Raw genomic sequence first — 22143 nt, forward strand, 5'->3', positions numbered from 1 at the left:
TTTATATATTTTTGTACATATTATCTCTAAATTATCAAAACAATCATGCTAGGATTTTGGCACCCAGTGTTAGCTAAATTGAAAAATAATCTCCCAAACTGAGTTTTGACCTTTAACTTATGTTACCAGTTGTTAGTAATATCAAGAAAAGTGGGTTTTATTGGGGAGGGGTATATTTCTGAGAGGGTTACATCTTCAAGAAAAGTATTTTTTTTGGGGGGGGAGGGGTATTTAAAATTGTAATACTAAAAAGATCTGGGGCTTATAATGTCTTCATAATTTCATAAATTATAAAATGATATTTTGCGGTCTTTTTAGATAGTATAGTGGTTAACACATATTGATAGATTCCCATGTCATTAAGTCCCTGTTCAGTTCTTCTGTGTCTTTGTGGACATTTTTATCTGTAATACTTTTCCAGCATAATGACATTTATAATTTTAGTCTTTTTGAGCAGCTAGTGGCAGAGAAGTATGAGAACTTTGGATTCCACATCATGAGGAGGGAGGCTCTTCATAAAAATTGGAATGGAATATTGACAGGCAGCCCTTATATGCTTTGCCTAAATTGAATAATCCACAGATCTTTTTAAACTGTAGGTAATCATAATATATTAGGCAATTTTATAAAAAAAAATATAACCATGTTATGATTTTGAGCACTGCAGTAAGGGGATTTCTTTCCATTAAAAGTTATATGATTTGGTTTGGGAACAGCATGACATAACCTACTTCATTATTTTGCTGAATTATATTCTGATGATGATTTCCTCCTGCCCTAATGTCATAGTGGTAGGGAAACCAGCTGTCATAGCCTTAGGCCCAAATTTGAATCATGAAGGCAGTGTAGCATGAAGTGTAGTGTGGAAGCACGTAAAATATTATAAATATTATTGAGCCAAATGTCCTCTCCAAAGATTAATGGCAGGGGAAGAGGGGTGGAAGAATATCAGATCCATCTCATGGGAATTGTCTTGTTGGGATGCATGTTGGGACAAAGTTGGACAATCACCTGTAAGGTGTGCAAAGGTTAAGCCAACAACTGGCATAATCCTTTGATACTACTGTCACACAAGTGAAATAAGTGACAACACACAATTATTTATTTTTTGTCAAATGAATGTTTCAAATACTTACATGTCTTAAAATAAATTTCTTTTTGCCTGTGTGAAGAATGAATAGACTGCTAATTTATTTTGTAAGTATATGTATGAAGTAGTTAAAAGAATAAAAACATGTTTGTTACTGCATTTTAATGTGAATGACATATCTTATATTCAAGTTAAAAGTAAAATGGTTAAAAGCAACTAGAAAAAAATTGCTTCATAATGCATATCATTTGAAATGTTTTTTAAGATATCTCTCATTTTTTTTTGTTGTAATTTTTTATTTCTTCTCTGCAACTAGAATGTTAGCAGATGTATTGCTTTTGTATAATATGTAAAGGTTATTATTTTAGTAACTTTTAAGATATTGAAAAATCTTATATTAATTTTCTTTGAGATAAGAGAGATATTCTTGGCAAAACTTCAATAAAATGAAAGGAAAGCTGTATATTACACTTATAATTGCACCTCAGGTAATGTGAAACTTAATTAGTCAGACTTTTGTTATAGTCCAAATTTAAATCATTATCTTAACATCAGTCAATTCAGAATTACAAGCTTTACAAATTTAAATGCTAAATAAATATTTTAAATAAAATATGTAACCAGCATTCAATTAAACAAAAATGTGCATTAAAATTATTACGTAAAATGTACCAAATAAATAATACAAAGTGATACATGATATTACAGAAACCAAGCTGTAATCAAATAAACTGAAATTTACGGAAAATTGCTACAGTATTAATATTCTTTCATTATTAGCAACCACTGTAACCAAGTTGAGTTGTGTTTCTTTCCAGCTTGCTCTGCCTGAAAATGCCAAGCGAATTAACAATTATGTTTTTGAGGAACTGCACATTCCCCCATCTGAACCCATTTCTCCAAATATTGGGGGAGATCTGGTTCAAATCTCTTCTTTAGATGAGGTAATTCAAAGTTTTTATATGTTTCCATAAATTATTTCATGGCTGTATATTTGACAATGATAACCTTTTCTAAATTTACCATTTTGAGTTTACTGATCAAGTAACATTTTAATGTTATATTTATATGCATAGCAATTTTTATTTATATCCACTTTATATGCATTACATTTTCACTAATTCTTAAATGGGGTCTAACAAGAATGGTGTGTTTTGTTTAATATATTTCCACACTTTCTTTACTGTTAAACAGTGTGGTTGTAATAGACTTAAGAGGTTCATAAATTGAGATAGATCTTAGGCAGACAGCTCTCATATGCTTTACCTTAGTTAAATAATCCAATACATAGTCTTTAGCTTAGTGTTGATTTTAAAAGAAAATGTTCTACATTTCAAGAAACAGTGTAATGAAGTCTCTCTTCATCAAGCAGGCTTTATTTTTATTCTTCAAAATGTTTTTCAGTTCCTTTTTTCTATTTCACAGTCACTTATCTTAAAACTGTTTTCTTATGGAATTTAAAATCCTATATTGGGCAAGAATATCAAACACCAGTATTTTGTCCAAGGTTAAATTTCTAGCCACGGAATACACTTATTGTATGAAGTTTTTGTGGTTTTCTCAGTGTGTAATACCTGTATAAGCTATTTTCTCATATTACTTGTAAGTCTTACATGAAGGCATTCCTTCCTGAGCATATTTCATAATAGTCTAGCCTAACGTTATCTTAATAGTTTCCTTATTTTACTAATTTCATTTATTTTATTTCTTGTCCAATTATCTTATAGTACTATGCTTATAATGTGATGAATTATTTCAAGGTCTTTATAAAAAAACAAGCATTTTTGCTCTCATCATTACAGGCCAGAGTTTCTTTCACGCTGAACTGATCAAAACAGTAATAAAACACTGCCGGCACGTTAAGCCATCTGTGCAAATTCTCTATGCCATTCCTCTTCCCCTCTAAGATGAACTAGGTTAATCATAACTCACATTCTGATAAAACACCAATATTAAATCTATAATGTTCTAATTACAGTCAAATACCGAAAATCCGCAAACTCCTGAAATCTGCATTGCCTCTCAAAATATAAACATTCAGTTTATAGGTTGCGGAAACCGCAACGTTGAGTATCGAATATCGAAGAAAAAATACTTACCAAATAATTACATCATAATTACCAAATAATAATAAGTCATAACGGAACTACCAAATTATTGACATTATGATAAAAGTTTTTCCCTTTCTAATCTGCATTGAGGTAAAAAAGCAGACGATTCACTCAACTCTTCTTTTAAGTTCATGATTCACATTGTTATATTTTCTGAGCTATGTTATATCACGAGATTATTTAGTGCGGCCTTTTTTTTTTAAATTCTGATATTTTGTGGATTAATTAAGAATACTTCAAATTTCAGCCCTAATTACAGATAAGAAATGCAACTTGATTTTACCGCTTGCAACGTTGAAAAATGTAAACACGTTGCATTGACGGTAATACAAAAAGTGCAAATTCTGCAAAAGATGGAGGCAGGTGCTACTCCTCAGTTTATAGCAGAATCGTATGGAATTGCGACACGATTGTGTATGATATACGGAAAAATAAAGAAAAGCTGTTGAAATTTTACAGCAACAGTGGTTCTAACACTGGAATCCAAAACTGGAAATCTTTGCATGAGGCGAAATCAGCAAACCTCGATGCTGTGTACATATAAAATACAATGAATAATATAATCAATTTATATATGTAATAATAATTTAATCCATACATTAAGTTATTGCAATAATGTATATAATAATTTAAATAAATGTATCTAATGCACCTTATTTATTTTGCACTTTTAGTCTGAATATTATGATTTATCTTTTCTGTCCTGAAATCTGCAAAATCCTAAAATCCGCACAACCTCTTGTCCCAAGCTTTGCGGATTTCTGGACTTCTACTGTATTACGTAAATCTAATAAATTTTAAGGCTTAATCAAATGAATGTCAAAATTATACAAATCTTTGTTAAACATTTTCAGTTACAACTATACTTAATAATATTATAAATGTAGAAATTCTATATTACACTTATAAAAGAAAATTACTCAGATATTCAATAAAATATGTAAACTTTATTTGTTACAGTCAGTCATAAAGCATTTTAGCCCTGTATTTCAAATAGATACAGGAGTTGAACTGGTCTTTGAATTTTCTATCTGTAGTTTTAATGCTATAAGCTCCTACCAGTCCATCATGGCTAGGAAAAGCATCGATCTTACTCATTTTCCAAGTGTTTTTTAGCAAATGTTTGTCGCCTACGAATATCAAGTCATTAATTTTGAATTTTTGAATTTTGATTTCTGCACCATGTGTGCTAGTCATAGGTTCATAAGATATTCAAATTTCTATCCATTTCAGAATAAATTTAGAAAGTTTTCTCTATAATTAAATTGTTTTAATAAAATATCCTTGGTTGAAAAGTCTGAATTATTCAGTTTTTGTGTAAAATAAATTCAAAATTGTTTCTCCAATATTAAATGTGCAGGTAAGGGAAATAATTCTTCTCACTTTGAATAGGTATATCTTAAGGATCAATTTTTTTATGACTTACTGAATTTTGATGAGAATTGTTTCTAATTCTTTCACAGTCAGTGAAGATCATCTGATAAAATGTATGTATGAAATATGGAAAAGCAAACTACTCATTGCCTAAAAGAAAGTAATCCAATTATTTCATTTCTTTTTACAAAGTTATCAGACATTTCCATTTGTAACCTGTTTCATTAGTTTTAGAATGAAGTAAATGTGGCTTGGGGCTTTTGGAAAATCTTGTTACAGCTCTCAAACATCCCTGAATTCCAGCATATAGCTCTTATTGACATGAAATCTGGCAGCCACTGATATATATATATATATATATATGTATGTATATAATTATAAAATATAATCATGTCTCGAATTTTTGCACATTAAGCTGCTGAAAAATTATCAGTAAAGGCATAAAGTAAGAAAATTAGAAAATTTCAAGTAGTCCTATAAATGCAATAAGGAATTTAATAAATGTTAAAACCAAAACTCTTCAAACAAGCAATACCCCAATTGAAAAAAATCAATGATATTTAAAGGAAAAAGAGCACAATAGAAAAGGAATTTAATCAACCTCAATGCCACTTCCTCCAGGAGAAGGAATAATGAAATCGAAATCTCTCTGCCACAAAAATCCTTGCTTTTCTGTATCCAGAATTAGCGAATGAACCATTCCAATGTATTTTAATTATAATAGTTCAACCAAAAATTCTGGCCCCTTCCCAAAGCAAGGAAACAATAAAGTAAATTAAAATTAAAATCTTGAATAAAGAAAATTCTATTCAAAGAATTTAAAATGTAAGTTAAATTAATAAAATACTTTAATGAAAAATTCAAATCAAAATTTTACCTTTAAACAAAGAGCACATAATCCAAAGAATTTAAAAACATAAGTAAAATTGTAAAACCTTAGCGAAAAGAATATATATATATTTATGTATAATAAGAGCTTGGCTAACTGGCATTCTGCTGCCTAGAAAAGGTTATATAATTAGAATATTTTGAAATTTTAGAAACTTTTTATGAAAAATTCAAGAAATGAGAGTCTTATAAAGCAACTGTAGAGCACATATAGGATTAGCACTTAGTATCCTGCTTGTGTCAACTAAAATATGAATATGTTGAGGATTTTCTTTCTAATATTAGTTGTCCCCTTCAACCATTATTGCATCCATTGTACTGTTCCAAGAATTTATCCTTCAAGCTGATAGAAAGAGAAGTGTTACATATGAGAAATTCAGATGGTCACAACATGCATTGAGTTTATTATAAAATTGCTGTCACCAGTATATGTTTAGCATTGGTCATTTATGACTTTACCATTACCTGATTTCAACAAACAAAAGCGGTCATCATACAGTGCAATATAGTGGCAGTAATGGATAAGCAGGATGTCACAATGCAATCATAAGATCTTTACCTTCATTTTGCATCAACCCTTTATTAACTCGTGATAAACCCATTTAATTTTTATAAACAAGTCCAAAGTTTTGAGGTCCGGGTTTTAGATCATTCCACTATCCGGAATGATCTCAAAACCACCAAAAATGTTTTTCTCATAGGCTTTACGCATGTGCATTTGATTCCCCCCTCTGCACATAATAAAACATCTGGAGAGTCTGATTCTTAATTTCACTTCAACATTAAATAAAATACTTTGTTATTGAAGAAACAATCATTTTAGCATAAATTTGTACAATCAGTAATTTGCCTCTGTTGCTGTATATCTGCTTGGCACACATCTCAAACGGAAACATTCCGCATAGATACATCGTTGATATGATGCCAACCTGGGGAATGATTATTTATTATACTTTCCTTTTATCATTGCATGTTTATCAAAACATGACAACTTGAGTAATGATTCATGTAGTGATGCCTAAAAAAATTTTTTATGTTAGTAATTGAATAATAAAGGGAGTATGGTAACCTTTTATGTTGACATTACACTTGGCGATAATTACAGATTTAAGTTAAATGTGCTAAAGAATGTACATGAAAAATTTACCCACAATTTTTTTCCATATGCTAAAAATAGATTTTGTTGATGATACTCATAGACCCAAAGATTACATTTAGGGCTATTTGAGTTAAGAATAATTGACTTGTTATTCACGTAAACCCAGAACCAGAGCAAGGGCTTGTATGGCCGCACCAAGTCGCAGAATTTAGGACCCACAGAGATTGCATCAGGTGGTAAGATATTTAGCGCCGGCACTCAAAAAGGCTTCGGTATAGGTGGGAATTTATTTATTCAGAACTCTGATAAGCCTTAAGCATGTGCAAGAAATAGACATAAGTATAATAAATAACTAAACTAATAATAAGCTTAAACTAGGCTTAATTGTCTCAGTGCATGATAGAAGTAAGATAAAATTTAACGGACAACTTCTCGTTAATCGTCAAGCTCATGATGCATAGCCAAATATGTATAGTGAAGGATAGCTAAATATTATGATGATGGCCGCTAATTTTAAAGGTTTTCAGATATCGCAAAACAAAGGTGAAATTTTCCAGTTAACGGATTTTGTAAAGAAATGTGGAGAAGCAGTAATAAACGAAGATGATATAAAAGAAGTTTTTCATTGTGATGACAATGCTTCTCAATGATCGATCAATTAATGAATGGCGAAATCTGTAGTAAGGTTCTAGATCCAGAAAATACCGCTACCGATAGTGAAGAAAGTGACAGAGAAGTTACTGAAAACGAGAAAATTTCAATTGACAAGTTAGTCAGAATTCTCGAAACAGCAGTTGCAGGACTTCAACAATGTAACTAAACAAGAGATTATATTTGTCTACAGAATTAAAGAGAAAGTATTAGCACAAAAAGTGAAGCAACTTAAACAACTTACATTGAAAGAAATGTTTAATAAGGTAAACAAATAAATATTAAGCTTTTTTTTTTTTTTTTTTTTTTGGTAAATTTTGATACCCTTTAAATCATAAATACTTCATTATTTCATAAATCACGATTTCATATTTTTAATTTTATAATTTCTACATGTCATGTTACTGGATTTAAACTGATGATCTAATATCCGGAAAAATCCCAAATTTGAAATCGCCGAAGTCCCGACGAGTCCTGATTTCGAGCTTTATACTGTATAAGTTAACTGAACTTAAGCTATCTGTTTTTCTGTTGCATTTTAGAAAAATTATTAAACTTTAACGTTTACAACAGAGCAGCACACAATAAAATTTTTACAAAATTATGGGATCCTGGCATTAAAAAACATTTAATTTTTATGAACTGGTATTTGAAAAAAGTGAACACTGTTGATGCAACATAAGAAATGACATGCAGTTTAAATTTTTTATTCATTTTATCTATATCACTATCTAATTAAATAAAAGCAATTAGTACCTGTAAACTTCAGCTGGAATGATTGGTGCAAATCTGGCTGGATATCATAATTGGATAAAATGTTTATTCCCATATAAATACATCGGTTTTTACGTCTGAATTTTTAATTTTCTTCTTAATCTTGCATAATATAAATTTAGGCTTTTGATATTGAAATCGATAACAAATAAGTTGATTGTTTTTATATTTTAGACTGGAAATTTTTTCTATTCATTTGGTTTTTTAGCTTTTCTACCACAAAATGCAAGTTATCCAGAATTTTCACGTATCTGGCATTTGGCATTTCTGTAGCTTTGTGATAATCTTGTTTTACTGTGTACATATCTTATGATATGTTGTATTTATTTTTATGTTAATTATTTATTGATATTTTTTAGTAATCATGGTTATAAGAAATGTATTATAGGTAATATTAAAAACTGTACTTCCATATTTTAGATTGGTCAGCAGGTTTTTAAAGGAACTAAAAGCCTCAATCGTATTCAATCCATGGTTTTCAACATTGCATATCATACACAGGAAAATATGCTTGTTTGTGCCCCCACTGGTGCTGGTAAAACAAATGTGGCTCTATTGACTATAGTTCATGAAATTAAGAATAATATAGAGAATGGAGTTATACAAAAAAATAAATTTAAAGTAAGTGTGCATGTATAGCAGTTACATGAAAAGTTTTCCCTCTGTGAATTTTTAAATATTTTTGTACTCTTTTTAATGATAGCCTTTTCATTTATCTTTTTTTATTGAACTATTGATCTTACTTTTTTCATTAATACCTTGTTATTCAGATTAGAATTAAAACATGCTGAAGGAAAATTTCAAAGTGAGGCCAAAAAAGCAATTTTAGGTTGGCATAGATATTGAATAAAATTCTCTCAGTGTCAAGCAATCAGACATGGCCACACTTCTTTAAGAGCAAGATGTTCATAAATTTTAGAATAAATAATGACATTTCATAATAAATTTTCAGCATATAAATTTTGTAATAAATAATGAAAAACTTGCTAAAAGATTTTAGTTTAAACAATTTTTAATGCCAAATTTTTTTATATTTATATTATTCATCAAATGCGTTGCATTTAGTACTCTCATTGTGTTTTTAATATCATATATAGTGAATGGAATTGTAAGCTGTAATTAGCAGTTGAGAATAAAAAGTTCTTGTAAATTTAATAAATTTAGATTTGTATTTAAAATTAATTTTTATTACAAATGTATAACTATTTATCAGATCTTTACATGATAATGTAAAATTTTAATTTTTGGGGATTATCTGGAACAGAGAACCACAGTAAATGCCAAGAATGGCCGTAACTTGTCAATAAATACTGTCTTTGTCATAGCTTTGGCTTTAATCTTCGGCGTATTGTACTGAAAGAAGATGTTTGTTGTTTTCTCCGAAATCTTAAGAGCAGAATGAATAAAATCTGGAGCATTACAGGTAATGAGTTCAGAATACAGAATATATATTGCGTATGATGTACAGTATCCATTAAAAAATAAGTAACTAAAACTCAGCTAGACTACTTTTGTTATTACATCACATACTTCATTGTAACTGATAGTAAGATTCATGACTAAGTTACTTTTTTGCCCATCACAGCACCTGGTTCCAAATAGCCCACAAGTAACAATTTCATTTATGCTCTTTATAAAACTCTTATGTGTTAATATCAGTACTTATTCATTTATACAATTTTTCTTTTGCTTAAGAAGAAAGAATTAGTTGTCCCTTTTATTGAAAGTAATTTAGTGTTTGTTTGTAAAATAATTTATTTATAAAAATTATTTCTAGATAGTCTATGTAGCACCCATGAAAGCTTTGGCAGCAGAAATGGTGAGAAATTTCAGTAGCAAGCTAAATCCTTTGGGTATTCAAGTTAAAGAACTTACTGGGGATATGCAGTTGACAAAAAATGAAATTGTCCAGACTCAGGTATTATGCAGTGTTATACTTTTCTAATCCTAAATATCAGTGAAGCTAAACGTGATTAGCTTTGCAAGTTTTTTCTTTCCTGTGTGTTGAGATCATCCATAGTGGGCATTGTAATATCTCCAAGATGAGTATTTTAAAAGTTTCACTCATGTAAGAGTTTGAGTGAGTGGTTGCAGGAATATTGTAAGTGAGTTATAACATATGGTGCTGTATATTACATTTACATATATAGCTAAAGTATTACAGCTTAAGATGTAGAGTTTTTTAGTGCATTTTGCATATTTTGGAGACCTCACTGATGATCCCAAAGAAAGTGGGAAGTGCATTCATAAAAACATTTCCAAATCCTCAACTGTAACACTTTAATTAACTATATGCAAATTATAGTACCATCTATTGTAATGTCCTAGACAGTGTAGTACTATCTGGGGCACCCAGATGATATAGTAGTTAGTGATGCATTGATGGGCCCAGGTTCGAATCCTAGAAAAGGCATGGATATTTGTATATGTAGTGTGTATATGGCATGGGGCTCTTTCTAAATATACGGCGAGCCAAAATTCCTCTCAAGTGGTTTGATGGTAGGAAAGGAGAGGTGGATGGACACCCCATGCATCCATCTTCTGGGTTGTCCTTCAACATTGAGGTGAAACTAGGTGAAGTCACTCTGTCACCTATATGGGGCTCATGCCAGTGACAGATGTAATCTTACATGCCTTGTCATGATAACAAGCATAGGCTTGTTCTGATTAGACCAGACAAGTAGGAGTAGCCACAACAACAGCATTATACTTCACTTGCAATATTCCTGAAACAAATTTTTGCATTAGCCCTGATATGCAAATTTTATGAAATTACAGATTTTTCTAAGTTAATAAGCAATTGCAGAGGAGAATTTAATACAACAATGTGAGGTTTATAGCTATAATTTATGAAGTTTGTTTGCTATAGGGAACCAGGCAAACAGATTTGCTGCACAACATTTGCTAGGCTAAATAAATGCTTGAGGATTTAAAAATTAATTTCAAAATTAATGAATGGTTGTCAAATAAATGAAAGGATAGACAAATAAACATAAGTATCTAAAGATCAACAGAGTAAAAGAATTGTTAAATAATGCTGTAGGGTTTTTATGCTAAAGTGTATTTTATGCCACACAAAGCAGTTGCGAGAACTGATAAAAATATTAAAAGTTCTCGTGGGTTTCAGTTATAGTTCAAAAAAAATACTGTATCTTTCTTTGAATGATTGTTTAGAGACAGGTTTAAGTTTAAATTCGAGTGTACTGGTCATTTTAAATGTCAGAAAATTCGAAATTGCTTTTTGTGCTGATAGTGAGAAAACATGTTTGATGATTGGAATTGCTAAAAAGGAGAGGAAAGTTTTAAAGTTTTTGTGGCTATCAGATAATGTGAATGAAGACTACAAAATAATGCATATGTAATGATTGCCATTTGGTTAAAATCATCGCTATTATTTTAAGTGCAACATTAAAAAATCACTTAAAGCATCTGAAATGACTTAATTCTATTTCCCGCCGATAGCTGTATATCATAATAAAATAACTCCACACACATTCCACAGTTTAAATACATTTATTTTCCATAGCGACACTCAGGCGCTAGGTTCCACCTTCCAGCGTAACATATGAATCGCAACTTCCAATGTACCATAAATCAAGTTTCTCACAGAATACATTTCAACGTCAATTCCGGCGGCACATGCACCATTAGCCAGCATTCCGCTCTGGCGCCAAGCATTTCTCAGCTAATACAAAACACTCCCGGCGTTGAAATTAACAATTTCAAAACTAAGACACAATAACACGCCGAATAAATACTAATTCAGAAGTCAAACAACAAAAATCAGCGTTATATTTACAAAATTTTCACAGGACTAGTTTCGATGGTTTTACCGAACCACCATATTCAGCTGCAAAACCGCCAATGAACCAGATAGAAAATAATGATTAGATAAGATAAGAAAGCCTGGACAAGAATAAGCAAGTGGCGCCATCTGTTGGTGAAACCAGAACTAAAACATAATTTCTTTAAAGGCCGAAGGCAAATTTGGATTGGAATTAGGATCGTTAACTAGAACAGAAAGATTTTTATGAATGTGAAATGCCTCTAGAAAATCCAGTTCTCCAATGGAAGATGTTTTTTGAATAATTTTGGCAGCAGAAAAACTGAAAGTGTGGTTTTCGGACCAACAATGTTGAGCAACAGAAGACTTCTGTGTTTCCTTTTTTCTAACATATGCCTCATGTTCCTTGATGCAAAATTTTAAGGCTCTCTTAGTTTGGCCAATGTAAATTAAACCACACTGGCACGGAATCCTATAAATACCCCAGGAATTCATATCCGGAATGGGGTCCTTGAGTATGGAACTCGGAATTTTATTGATGGGAGAATAAACAACCCAAAAGTTAAATTTCTGCAAAATATGTGCAACTTTATAGCTAATTGATGGAAAGAAGGGAATGACAACAGAATTTTTATAATCTCCTAAAACAAGAGTGTGCCTTTTAGTGTGTTGAGATGAGAATTTTTTAACTGCTTGATTAATAATGTTGGTTGGAAAGCCTCTGTCAATAGCTACTGCTTTTAAATAATTTAGTTCTTCATCAAGGGCTAGTTTGGAGGAGCAAACTTGAAGAGCACGGAAAACATAGGAATAAAATGAAGCTAACTTTTGTTTAGTCGGATAACATGATTTAAAGTGTGGTGGAAGGCAAACCGATGAAGGTTTACGGTAAACCGTAGTAGTGAAGTTGGATGTGTTACGTGTGACCAGAATGTTGAGAAACGGAAGAGAATTGCAAGTCTCAAGTTCAAAAGTGAACTGAATAGCAGGATCAATAGAATTTATTGTTGAAAGAACTCTATTTAAATCATCTTTATTACCTTCAAACAGGGTAAAAGTATCGTCTACGTAGCGGAACCATGCCAGGAAGTTTAAAGTTTCAAACAATTTTGATTCATAATAATGCATGTAGATATCAGCCAGGATGGGACTGAGGGGGCTTCCCATGGCTAATCCCTCAGTTTGCTTGTAATATTTATTTTGGAAAACAAAATGTGTTTGTTTCAAACAGAGTTGAGTGAGAGAAATTAGCTCATCAATTTCGATGCAAGAGAAATGAAATTCGCGAAGTCTGGTTTCTAGACATCTTAATGCACCCTCCACTGGGACATTGGTGAATAATGATTTTACATCAAAAGAAACCATGAGTAAATTACTAGGAGAAATGTTTTTAACTTTTTTTACAAACTCTATTGAATTTTTTATGGTGTAAATGTTATTGTCTAATAGAGTTGAAAATCTAGAAACTAAATATTTAGCTAATGGATACGAGGCAGTACCTAAATTTGATACAATAGGGCGGAAAGGAATACCACTTTTATGAATTTTAGGAAGAGCATATAATCTGGCACAATTCGCAACAGATGGGATAAGTGAATGTTTTAAGTTGCCTGAAATGATTTGCGAAGATTTGATCGCAGTTTTTATTTTTGACAAGTCCGAAGGTGAAGGATCTTTAGGGATCGGATTATATGGTCCTTCGTTTAAGAGTTTAGTGACACCATTGATGTAAGTATTCCTATTCATGATGACTATCTGGCCACCTTTGTCGGCCTTTGAAATGATAATATCCGGGTTAGAATGAATTTCACGCAATGTAGCTCTTTCTCTCGCAGTTAGATTTGGTTTCAAAGGTTTATTATTGAATTTCACATTATGAGCGATAAGATGCCTAATCATTTCTTTCTGTGAATCTGAAACTTTACTGAACTTGAAAGCTTTTTCGATAGGAGCCAAAACCTTTGAAATCGAGGGTTTACAGGTTTGTGAGAAGTTAAAATTATATTTTAGAACTCTCTCTTGTTCTTCTGAAAGACTAACATTAGAAATATTAACTATTGGCTTGATGTTTACAATGGGAAGATTTTTTGAACTACTTGAACTGGAAGATTGTAAAAGAAGTTTTTCGAATTTAACTGCAAGGGTGTTTTTATGACGGTTAACTGCATTCTCCGTTCTAGACCAAGACTTTTGTTCAAGGGCAGTGAATTTTGGATATGATTTAGCGAGTTCCAGATGAAGCTTATAGAGTTCACGTTCAATTTTGGACAATTGCTGACGTGTATCCCTTATGACGGACCGAAGTAAGGCAAGCTTGCAATTTAACAGAATTCTTGAAACGCGACTCGAAGGTTTTTGATTAGATTTGATTTGAATAAAATTGGGGATCAATTTTTTACATTTACATTTCAGTAAAAAGTCAAGATGATTCAGGAATTTTTGCCGTTTCAGGCGTAATTTAGTGAAACGATTAACGGATGAAGGCATGATAAACAATACAGAAAATCAAACTAAATTAACTAAACAATAATAAAGCACACACAAAACAGCAGAAAAAAACCCTCACTGAAATTAATAGAAAACAAAACGTTTGTAAGCAAAATGCATGAAATCAGACAAGCAAAACACAATATCCAAATATACAAAATATAAACAAACAAACAAGTCAAACATTTCTCCTAGTAATTTACTCATGGTTTCTTTTGATGTAAAATCATTATTCACCAATGTCCCAGTTGAGGCTGCATTAAGATGTCTAGAAACCAGACTGCGCGAATTTCATTTCTCTTGCATCGAAATTGATGAGCTAATTTCTCTCACTCAACTCTGTTTGAAACAAACACATTTTGTTTTCCAAAATAAATATTACAAGCAAACTGAGGGATTAGCCATGGGAAGCCCCCTCAGTCCCATCCTGGCTGATATCTACATGCCTTATTATGAATCAAAATTGTTTGAAACTTTAAACTTCCCGGCATGGTTCCGCTACGTAGACGATACTTTTACTCTGTTTGAAGGTAATAAAGATGATTTAAATAAAGTTCTTTCAACAATGAATTCTATTGATCCTGCTATTCAGTTCACTTTTGAACTTGAGACTTGCAATTCTCTTCCGTTTCTCGACATTCTGGTCACACGTAACACATCCAACTTCAGTACTACAGTTTACCGTAATTTTTCATCGGTTTGCCTTCCACCATACTTTAAATCATGTCATCCGACTAAACAAAAGTTAGCTTCATTTTATTCCTATGTTTTCCATGCTCTTCAAGTTTGCTCCTCCAAACTAGCCCTTGATGAAGAACTAAATTATTTAAAAGCAGTAGCTATTGACAGGGGCTTTCCACCCAACATTATTAATCAAGCAGTTAAAAAATTCTCATCTCAACACACTAAAAGGCACACTCTTGTTTTAGGAGACTATAAAAATTCTGTTGTCATTCCCTTCTTTCCATCAATTAGCTATAAAGTTGCACATATTTTGCAGAAATTTAACTTTTGGGTTGTTTATTCTCCCATCAATAAAATTCCGAGTTCCATACTCAAGGACCCCATTCCGGATATGAATTCCTGGGGTATTTATAGGATTCCGTGCCAGTGTGGTTTAATTTACATTGGCCAAACTAAGAGAGCCTTAAAATTTTGCATCAAGGAACATGAGGCATATGTTAGAAAAAAGGAAACACAGAAGTCTTCTGTTGCTCAACATTGTTGGTCCGAAAACCACACTTTCAGTTTTTCTGCTGCCAAAATTATTCAAAAAACATCTTCCATTGGAGAACTGGATTTTCTAGAGGCATTTCACATTCATAAAAATCTTTCTGTTCTAGTTAACGATCCTAATTCCAATCCAAGTTTGCCTTCGGCCTTTAAAGAAATTATGTTTTAGTTCTGGTTTCACCAACAGATGGCGCCACTTGCTTATTCTTGTCCAGGCTTTCTTATCTTATCTAATCATTATTTTCTATCTGGTTCATTTGCGGTTTTGCAGCTGAAGATGGTGGTTCGGTAAAACCATCGAAACTAGTCCTGTGAAAATTTTGTAAATATAACGCTGATTTTTGTTGTTTGACTTCTGAATTAGAATTTCAAAACTATTTTGTAAATAAATGTAAATATAAAGGCACTACAATAAATTACTTCACAATAACAAATCACAATATTGAAAAATATACATTCAAATTATTACAACAAATGCCAGTTTATAATAAAAATAAACCATCATTCTACAGGAAGTATACATATATCTCGAACATTTCGTTTCAGCAAATGCTGATTAGGCAATCTTACAGTTACTACTCTTATTTTGTTATCCCTACCATGAAAAACCTCAGCTATTCTCCCCACTAACCATTTTGTTGAAGGCAAATTTTCATCTTTTATTAATACAACAGTTCACAACTGAACGTCATCCTTTAAAATTTTCCACTTGTGATGTTCTTGTAAATTATTCAGATAATCACATTTCCATAATTTCCAAATTTTTTGTGTATACTTAGTGATTCTTTGCCATTTAGAAAGTCTGTTCTCATTTATGTTAGATAAATATGGCTCAGCTAGAGTTGTGACAGGTCTACCAACCAAAAAGTGACCTGGGGTCAAAGTTTCAAAATTATTGTAATCAGCTGCAATTGGAGTAAGAGGTCTTGAGTTCAATACTCCTTCAATTTCAGTTAAAACAGTTAAAAATTCTTCTTTGGATTTGCAGTAGGAAATCCTACTTTAAAGTTAAACACTGATTACCAATAACTCTCTTCAAATGACTCTTAAATGATTTAACCCCGGCCTCCCAAATTCCGCCGAAATTTGGCGACTTTGGAGGAATAAATTTCCACTCTATACCTTCAGTGGTATAAAAACTCGCTAAATTCTCATCTGGACACGCAACCAATTTTTGCAATTTTTTTAGTTCTTCACTAGTACCAATAAAGGTTTTAGAATTATCACTCATTATTCTAGTACATTTTCCCCTTCTAGAGAAAAAACATTTTAAGCTCGAAATAAAAGATTGGCTAGTTTGGTCTGTCACAAAGTCTAAGTGTATGGCTTTTGTACTCATACATACATATACTACGACATAAATTTTGTTCAAAACTCCCTTACATTGATTCTTAAACTTTATTGCAAACGGGCCGCAGAAATCAACACCAGTTATGTTAAATGGGTATGATGATGTGACACGCTCTTTGGGCAACTCAGCCATTATTTGTTGAACTGTGATGGGTTTGTTCTTAAAACATGTCACACATCTGTAGATGATCTTTCTACAATTATTTCTGCCATTGAGTGGCCAGAACCTTTGTCTTACCTGATGTAACAGTGATTGTGATCCTAAATGAAAGTACTTCAAATGAAAATGCTCTAAAATAATAGTAGTTAAACGATGTTTACTAAATAAAACTATAGGGTGTTTACTATTAGCAGTTAGATCCGAATAGGACAATCATCCGCCCACTCTAATTAGCCCCATGTTATCAAGAAACACATTCAGTGATGCTAATTTACTTTTGAGGTTTACACACTTACCTCTTTTTAATTGATTTATTTCGTCTTTAAACTCACTTTTTTGGGCCTCTAATAAAATATACACCTCAGCATCCTTTATCTCTTCTAAAGTAAGTACTCCATATCTCCTTACCTGAGGGTTCTTAAGATTATGGATAAACCTGAAAATGAAACTTACAATACAAATAAGTTTAGTATAATTAGAAGACAAATTAAGAATATCATTAAAGAGGTTTGCTTCATTACATGCAATTAAAACTAAGTTAGAATCGTTATGCAGTTCATTGTCCCCTTTAAGTTCATTTGGAAACACTTCTTCAACTACCTCAAATGATAAGTCGTGATGAGGAATCTCTGAGCATGTTAAAAAGTCACAGCATGACCACCATTTGGAACAGTTCACAAGAAAGTCAATTTGAACACCACGCGTCATAACATCTGCTGGGTTCTCTTTTGTTGGACAATAGAACCACTCTGTCGGCTGTGTTAACTTCCTAATCTCGTTAACTCTGTTGGCGATGAAAGATATCCATTTGGTACTGGTACCTTTAATCCAGCATAACACTATTTTGGCATCAGTCCAATAAAATATTCTCGAGGATTTCTTTTGATCGAGCAATTTTTTCACTCTAGAACCTAAACAGGCTGCTAGTAATGCACCAAGTAATTCAAGACGAGGTAACGTAATTCTTTTCACAGGTGCAACACGACATTTTGATGCGACGAAACTCACAGAAATTTCTTCTTGCTTACGCAGTTTTACGTAGACAACAGTACCGTACACCCTGTGACTGGCATCTGAAAAGCAATGGATCTCTATGGAATCGGCTTCGGGATTCAAAATGAATCTTGGAATTGCAATTTTACTTAGATGATGACACTCACAGCACCACTTTGCCCACTCTTGACAGATATCTGTAGGTAGTTCATCATCCCATGTCAGTTTTCAAACCCAAAGTTTTTGTAGCAAGAATTTAAGTCTAACAGTAAATGGAGTTATTAACCCAAAGGGATCAAAAATCTTCCCGGCAGTTTTCAAGATGAACCGTTTCGTATTATGCTTATTCTTAAGGAATTCCATCAAACTGTGTGTGTCTATGCTCAGACTGTCTTCATTAGTATCCCAAGATATTCCCAAGATCTTAAGTGTCTCATTTGAGTCACTGATTTTATGTGGATGGATCTCGAAATCTTCCTTTTCCCATTTTCTCATCAGCTCAGGATCATTGGATACCCATTTACGCAAGTTCATATTTGCTGCACTCATAATTTGTTTAGCTTTTCGCGATAAGCTTAGAGCCTCATCTACACTGTCCTGTCCAGTAATAAAATCATCAACATAAACACAAGAATTCAATATTTCAAATACATCTGGCTGCTCATCTTGATATTTTCTAATGTGTTCTTTAATTGTTGCAGCCAACAAAAACAGACTTGACTTAATCCCAAAATTTACGCGCTTGAATCTATATGTCGCTAGTTTTAGATCATTTAATTGTGTATTTTCCACAAACAGGAATCGCACTGCGTCTTGATCCTTTTCTGCCAAAGCAATCTGCAAAAATGCTTTTTCTACATCCGCTGAAATTGCAACTTTATTTAATCAGAAATTAATTAGCAGATGGAACATATTAGGATTTAAATTTGTCCCTGTCCATAGACAATCGTTCAGTGATAGCTGCCCGAACTCATGTGAGCTGCCATCAAACACTATTCTAGTCTTCGTTGAAGCACTGGTTTCTCTAAATACCGGTTGGTGTGGTAGGTAAAACACTGGTTTACTGATAGGTATATTTCCATCTGACACTCTTTCAATGATACCTTGCTTGAGATAATCATCTAATATTTCACTATATGTAGAAAACAGTGTTTTGTCATAATTCATTCACTTTGCAAGAGTTCTTAATCTATTTTCCGCTACTCGGTAATTATCGGCTAATTCCCTCCAGTAAGGTAAAGTAACTTCGTAGCAACCAGCTTTAAAACAAACTGTCTTATTAAATATTTCCAATGCTTTGTCTTCCTCATGACAATAAGGATCATCTTTAATGCCTAATGATTCTAGGTCGAAAAACATTTTCAATTCACTCTCTGAATTATCATTTATTAACCCACAATATGATAAATTATTTCTCTGTGAATCATTTACATTTCCACTAACTATATATCCAAACACACTATTTTGTAATATCAAGCCTGTGTTAGGAACATAGATTTTACCAGCTCGTAACATATCATAAAAAACTTCCGCGCCGAGCAACAGGTTTACTTTCTCTGGTTTATAAAATTCTGGATCCTCTAAATTCACCTTCTCAGGAATCACAAGGTTACTAACATCGATAAACTTTGTGGGAGTTAAACCTGCTATTTTTGGAATTACCAAAACCTCTAGTATTCTTTTATACGTTTGTTCCTGATTACAGATAAGGGTAACTGCTTTTCTTTTTATCGTAGTTGAAATACCTGATATACTGCAAACCGAAATATTTGTCTTTTCCCATTTTAAATTAAGTATATCCGCTAATTCAGTGGTACAAAAACAAAAAACACTTCCACTATCACGTAACACTTTCACCTTAATTAAAGTTCCATCTTTAGTCTCAATGAATACAAAGGCAGTAGATAAAATCACGTTTTTCCCACTGTTAGTACCCGTAGTGGCTGTAAAGGTTTCGTTTTGAGTTTTAGCTTGAAATGCAGGTGCGTGTACATTTAACGCATTGCTGTTTTGATCACCCAACTCCTGATCTAAAGTGTCTGCTCTTTCTACTGTGGTTCCAACGGAATTATTTTCATTTTGATAACACAAGAGAAAGTTATGTTTTTTCTTACACTTCTTGCACAAGTAATTAGAACGGCAATTTCTCACACTGTGCAAATTAAAACAACAAAAACATAAATTCTGTTTTTTTCACAAATTCTACCCTTTCTTTTACACTTAATTTCTGAAATTTAGGACAATTAAAAAACTTGTGATTACTCAAATTACATAACCTACACGAATTCTGCATATGTTTTTCATTTGCGTTAGAAACGACAGCGGTAACTCTATGTGTAACTTTTTTTGTGTTAGTCACACTATTTGAAGCGTTGAGAGTTCTTGCATGATCTTTAAGAAATTCTATAAGATCTGTTAAATTAGGCAAATTCTCTTTCTCTAATTTTCTTTCCCACCATATTTTGGTGTTGGGATCTAATTTTTGCCCTAAAATGTATGCAAACACATTGAAAGAAAACCCGTTAACACTCTGATTTAAAACTTCTAGTGATCTCACGCATTCATTTGTAATGTCAATTAAGTTTAATATTGCTGACGCAGACTCATTTTGCATAGGATGCATATTCATAAATCGTCTCAGATGAGCATACACTTGTTCACGGTGATTAGAGAACCTTTCTTCTAGTAATGAAAAGGCTAATTTATAATTAGAGTCAACTATGGATATTGATTGCACAATATGATAAGCATCACCTTTTAGCGCAGATTTTAAGTACTGTAATTTGACTGCATATGTTAAATTAGGATTTGAATCAACACTGGCTAAAAAGATATCTTTAAATGAAAGCCACTCATGTAGGTTACCCGAAAACGTTGGCAAATTAATTTTGTGTAATTTAACATTGTTCTCAGTATTCGTGCAAACCAAAAGCTCCGATTTAATTTCTTTGGAAAGTTTAGCTAATTTACGATTTAATTCGACTTCTGCATCTAAGAGAATATCGTCAATCTCTTCTTTCTTTTTTACATAAGCATCAATACTTTCTTCCGTACATAACCTGAACAAAGAATCGAAATTAGAATTTATTTCTGTCTCAAACACTTTAAATTTATTCTTTAGTACTTCCAAGTCACTTCCTTGGACATTTTCGTCCGCAACCTTTTGTTTTAACTTTGTTAACTGTGTTTTTAATGTACGTTTTTTCGCTAATATCTCCTTTAGTGACATTTTAATTAGCAAAAGTCAATAAACAAATAAAGAGCTTCAAAATGGTACAATGAGCTTCAAAAAGGAGGAGGGTACTTACCCTTTTGTTTCTACAGAACTTCAATCTTGAAGTATCCTATATAATTCTTCATTTCACAAACCGAAAGTAAATTCGCACTCTCATAAACTTTATTAGCTCTTCCGGCTCTGATCGGCCACAAAACTTGAAATGACTTAATTCTATTTCCCGTCGATAGCTGTATATCGTAATAAAATAACTCCACACACATTCCACAGTTTAAATACATTTATTTTCCACAGTGACACTCAGGCGCTAGGTTCCGCCTTCCAGCGTAACATATGAATCGCAACTTCGAATGTACCATAAATCAAGTTTCTCACAGAATACATTTCAACGCCAATTCCGGCGGTGCATGCGCCATTAGCCAACATTCTGCTCTGGCGCCAAGCATTTCTCAGCTAATACAAAACAGCATCATAGAAAAAATAAACCCAAATCTGTTGAAATGTTGAACTTGTCACTGTATTAAAATGTTTTTATTTTGTTGGAAATAGCATTGGACAAGTTTTCAAGCTGTTTTCAGAAGCTGTGTTGATTTTAAAAGCTGCAGGTATGAATTTGCAGAGGCTAAAAACTAATTCTGAGAAATTGAGATCATTGTCAGTGCACAAACTGCTTAGCAAAGATAATAGCATTTCTCATTGTAAGTTGAAAGTCTTAGCATTGAAATAGAATTCAGTGAGTAATAAGTTTTCTTTGAATTAATGGAGCATTAATAGGGTTAATGGAGGTTTTATAGAATCTGAAGAGAAGAATGCATTATGTATTGCATATTGCAGAAATGGTTTATCATCCAGTTGGCTTTGTAGTTCATATGAAGTTAGGATTAACCCTTTAACTGTCAAGTTATTTTGATGAT

The 22143-nt window shown here is 32.3% G+C and overlaps 1 protein-coding gene across 1 annotated transcript in view; it reads left to right on the forward strand.

Moving 5' to 3' along the window:
- The window catches only part of obe (activating signal cointegrator 1 complex subunit obelus), a 231708-nt gene that overhangs the window by 56083 nt on the left and 153482 nt on the right, over positions 1-22143 (forward strand). The window contains exons 8-10 of the mRNA XM_085810960.1: positions 1909-2034; positions 8408-8608; positions 9765-9905. Of these exons, the coding sequence (XP_085667086.1) occupies positions 1909-2034; positions 8408-8608; positions 9765-9905 (468 nt within the window). The remainder of the gene's footprint in view (positions 1-1908; positions 2035-8407; positions 8609-9764; positions 9906-22143) is intronic.

Source organism: Stegodyphus dumicola, chromosome 2, assembly GCF_044657685.1.
Source record: "Stegodyphus dumicola isolate Sdum_Otavi_A_Nest chromosome 2, ASM4465768v1".
Classification (NCBI taxonomy): domain Eukaryota; kingdom Metazoa; phylum Arthropoda; class Arachnida; order Araneae; family Eresidae; genus Stegodyphus; species Stegodyphus dumicola.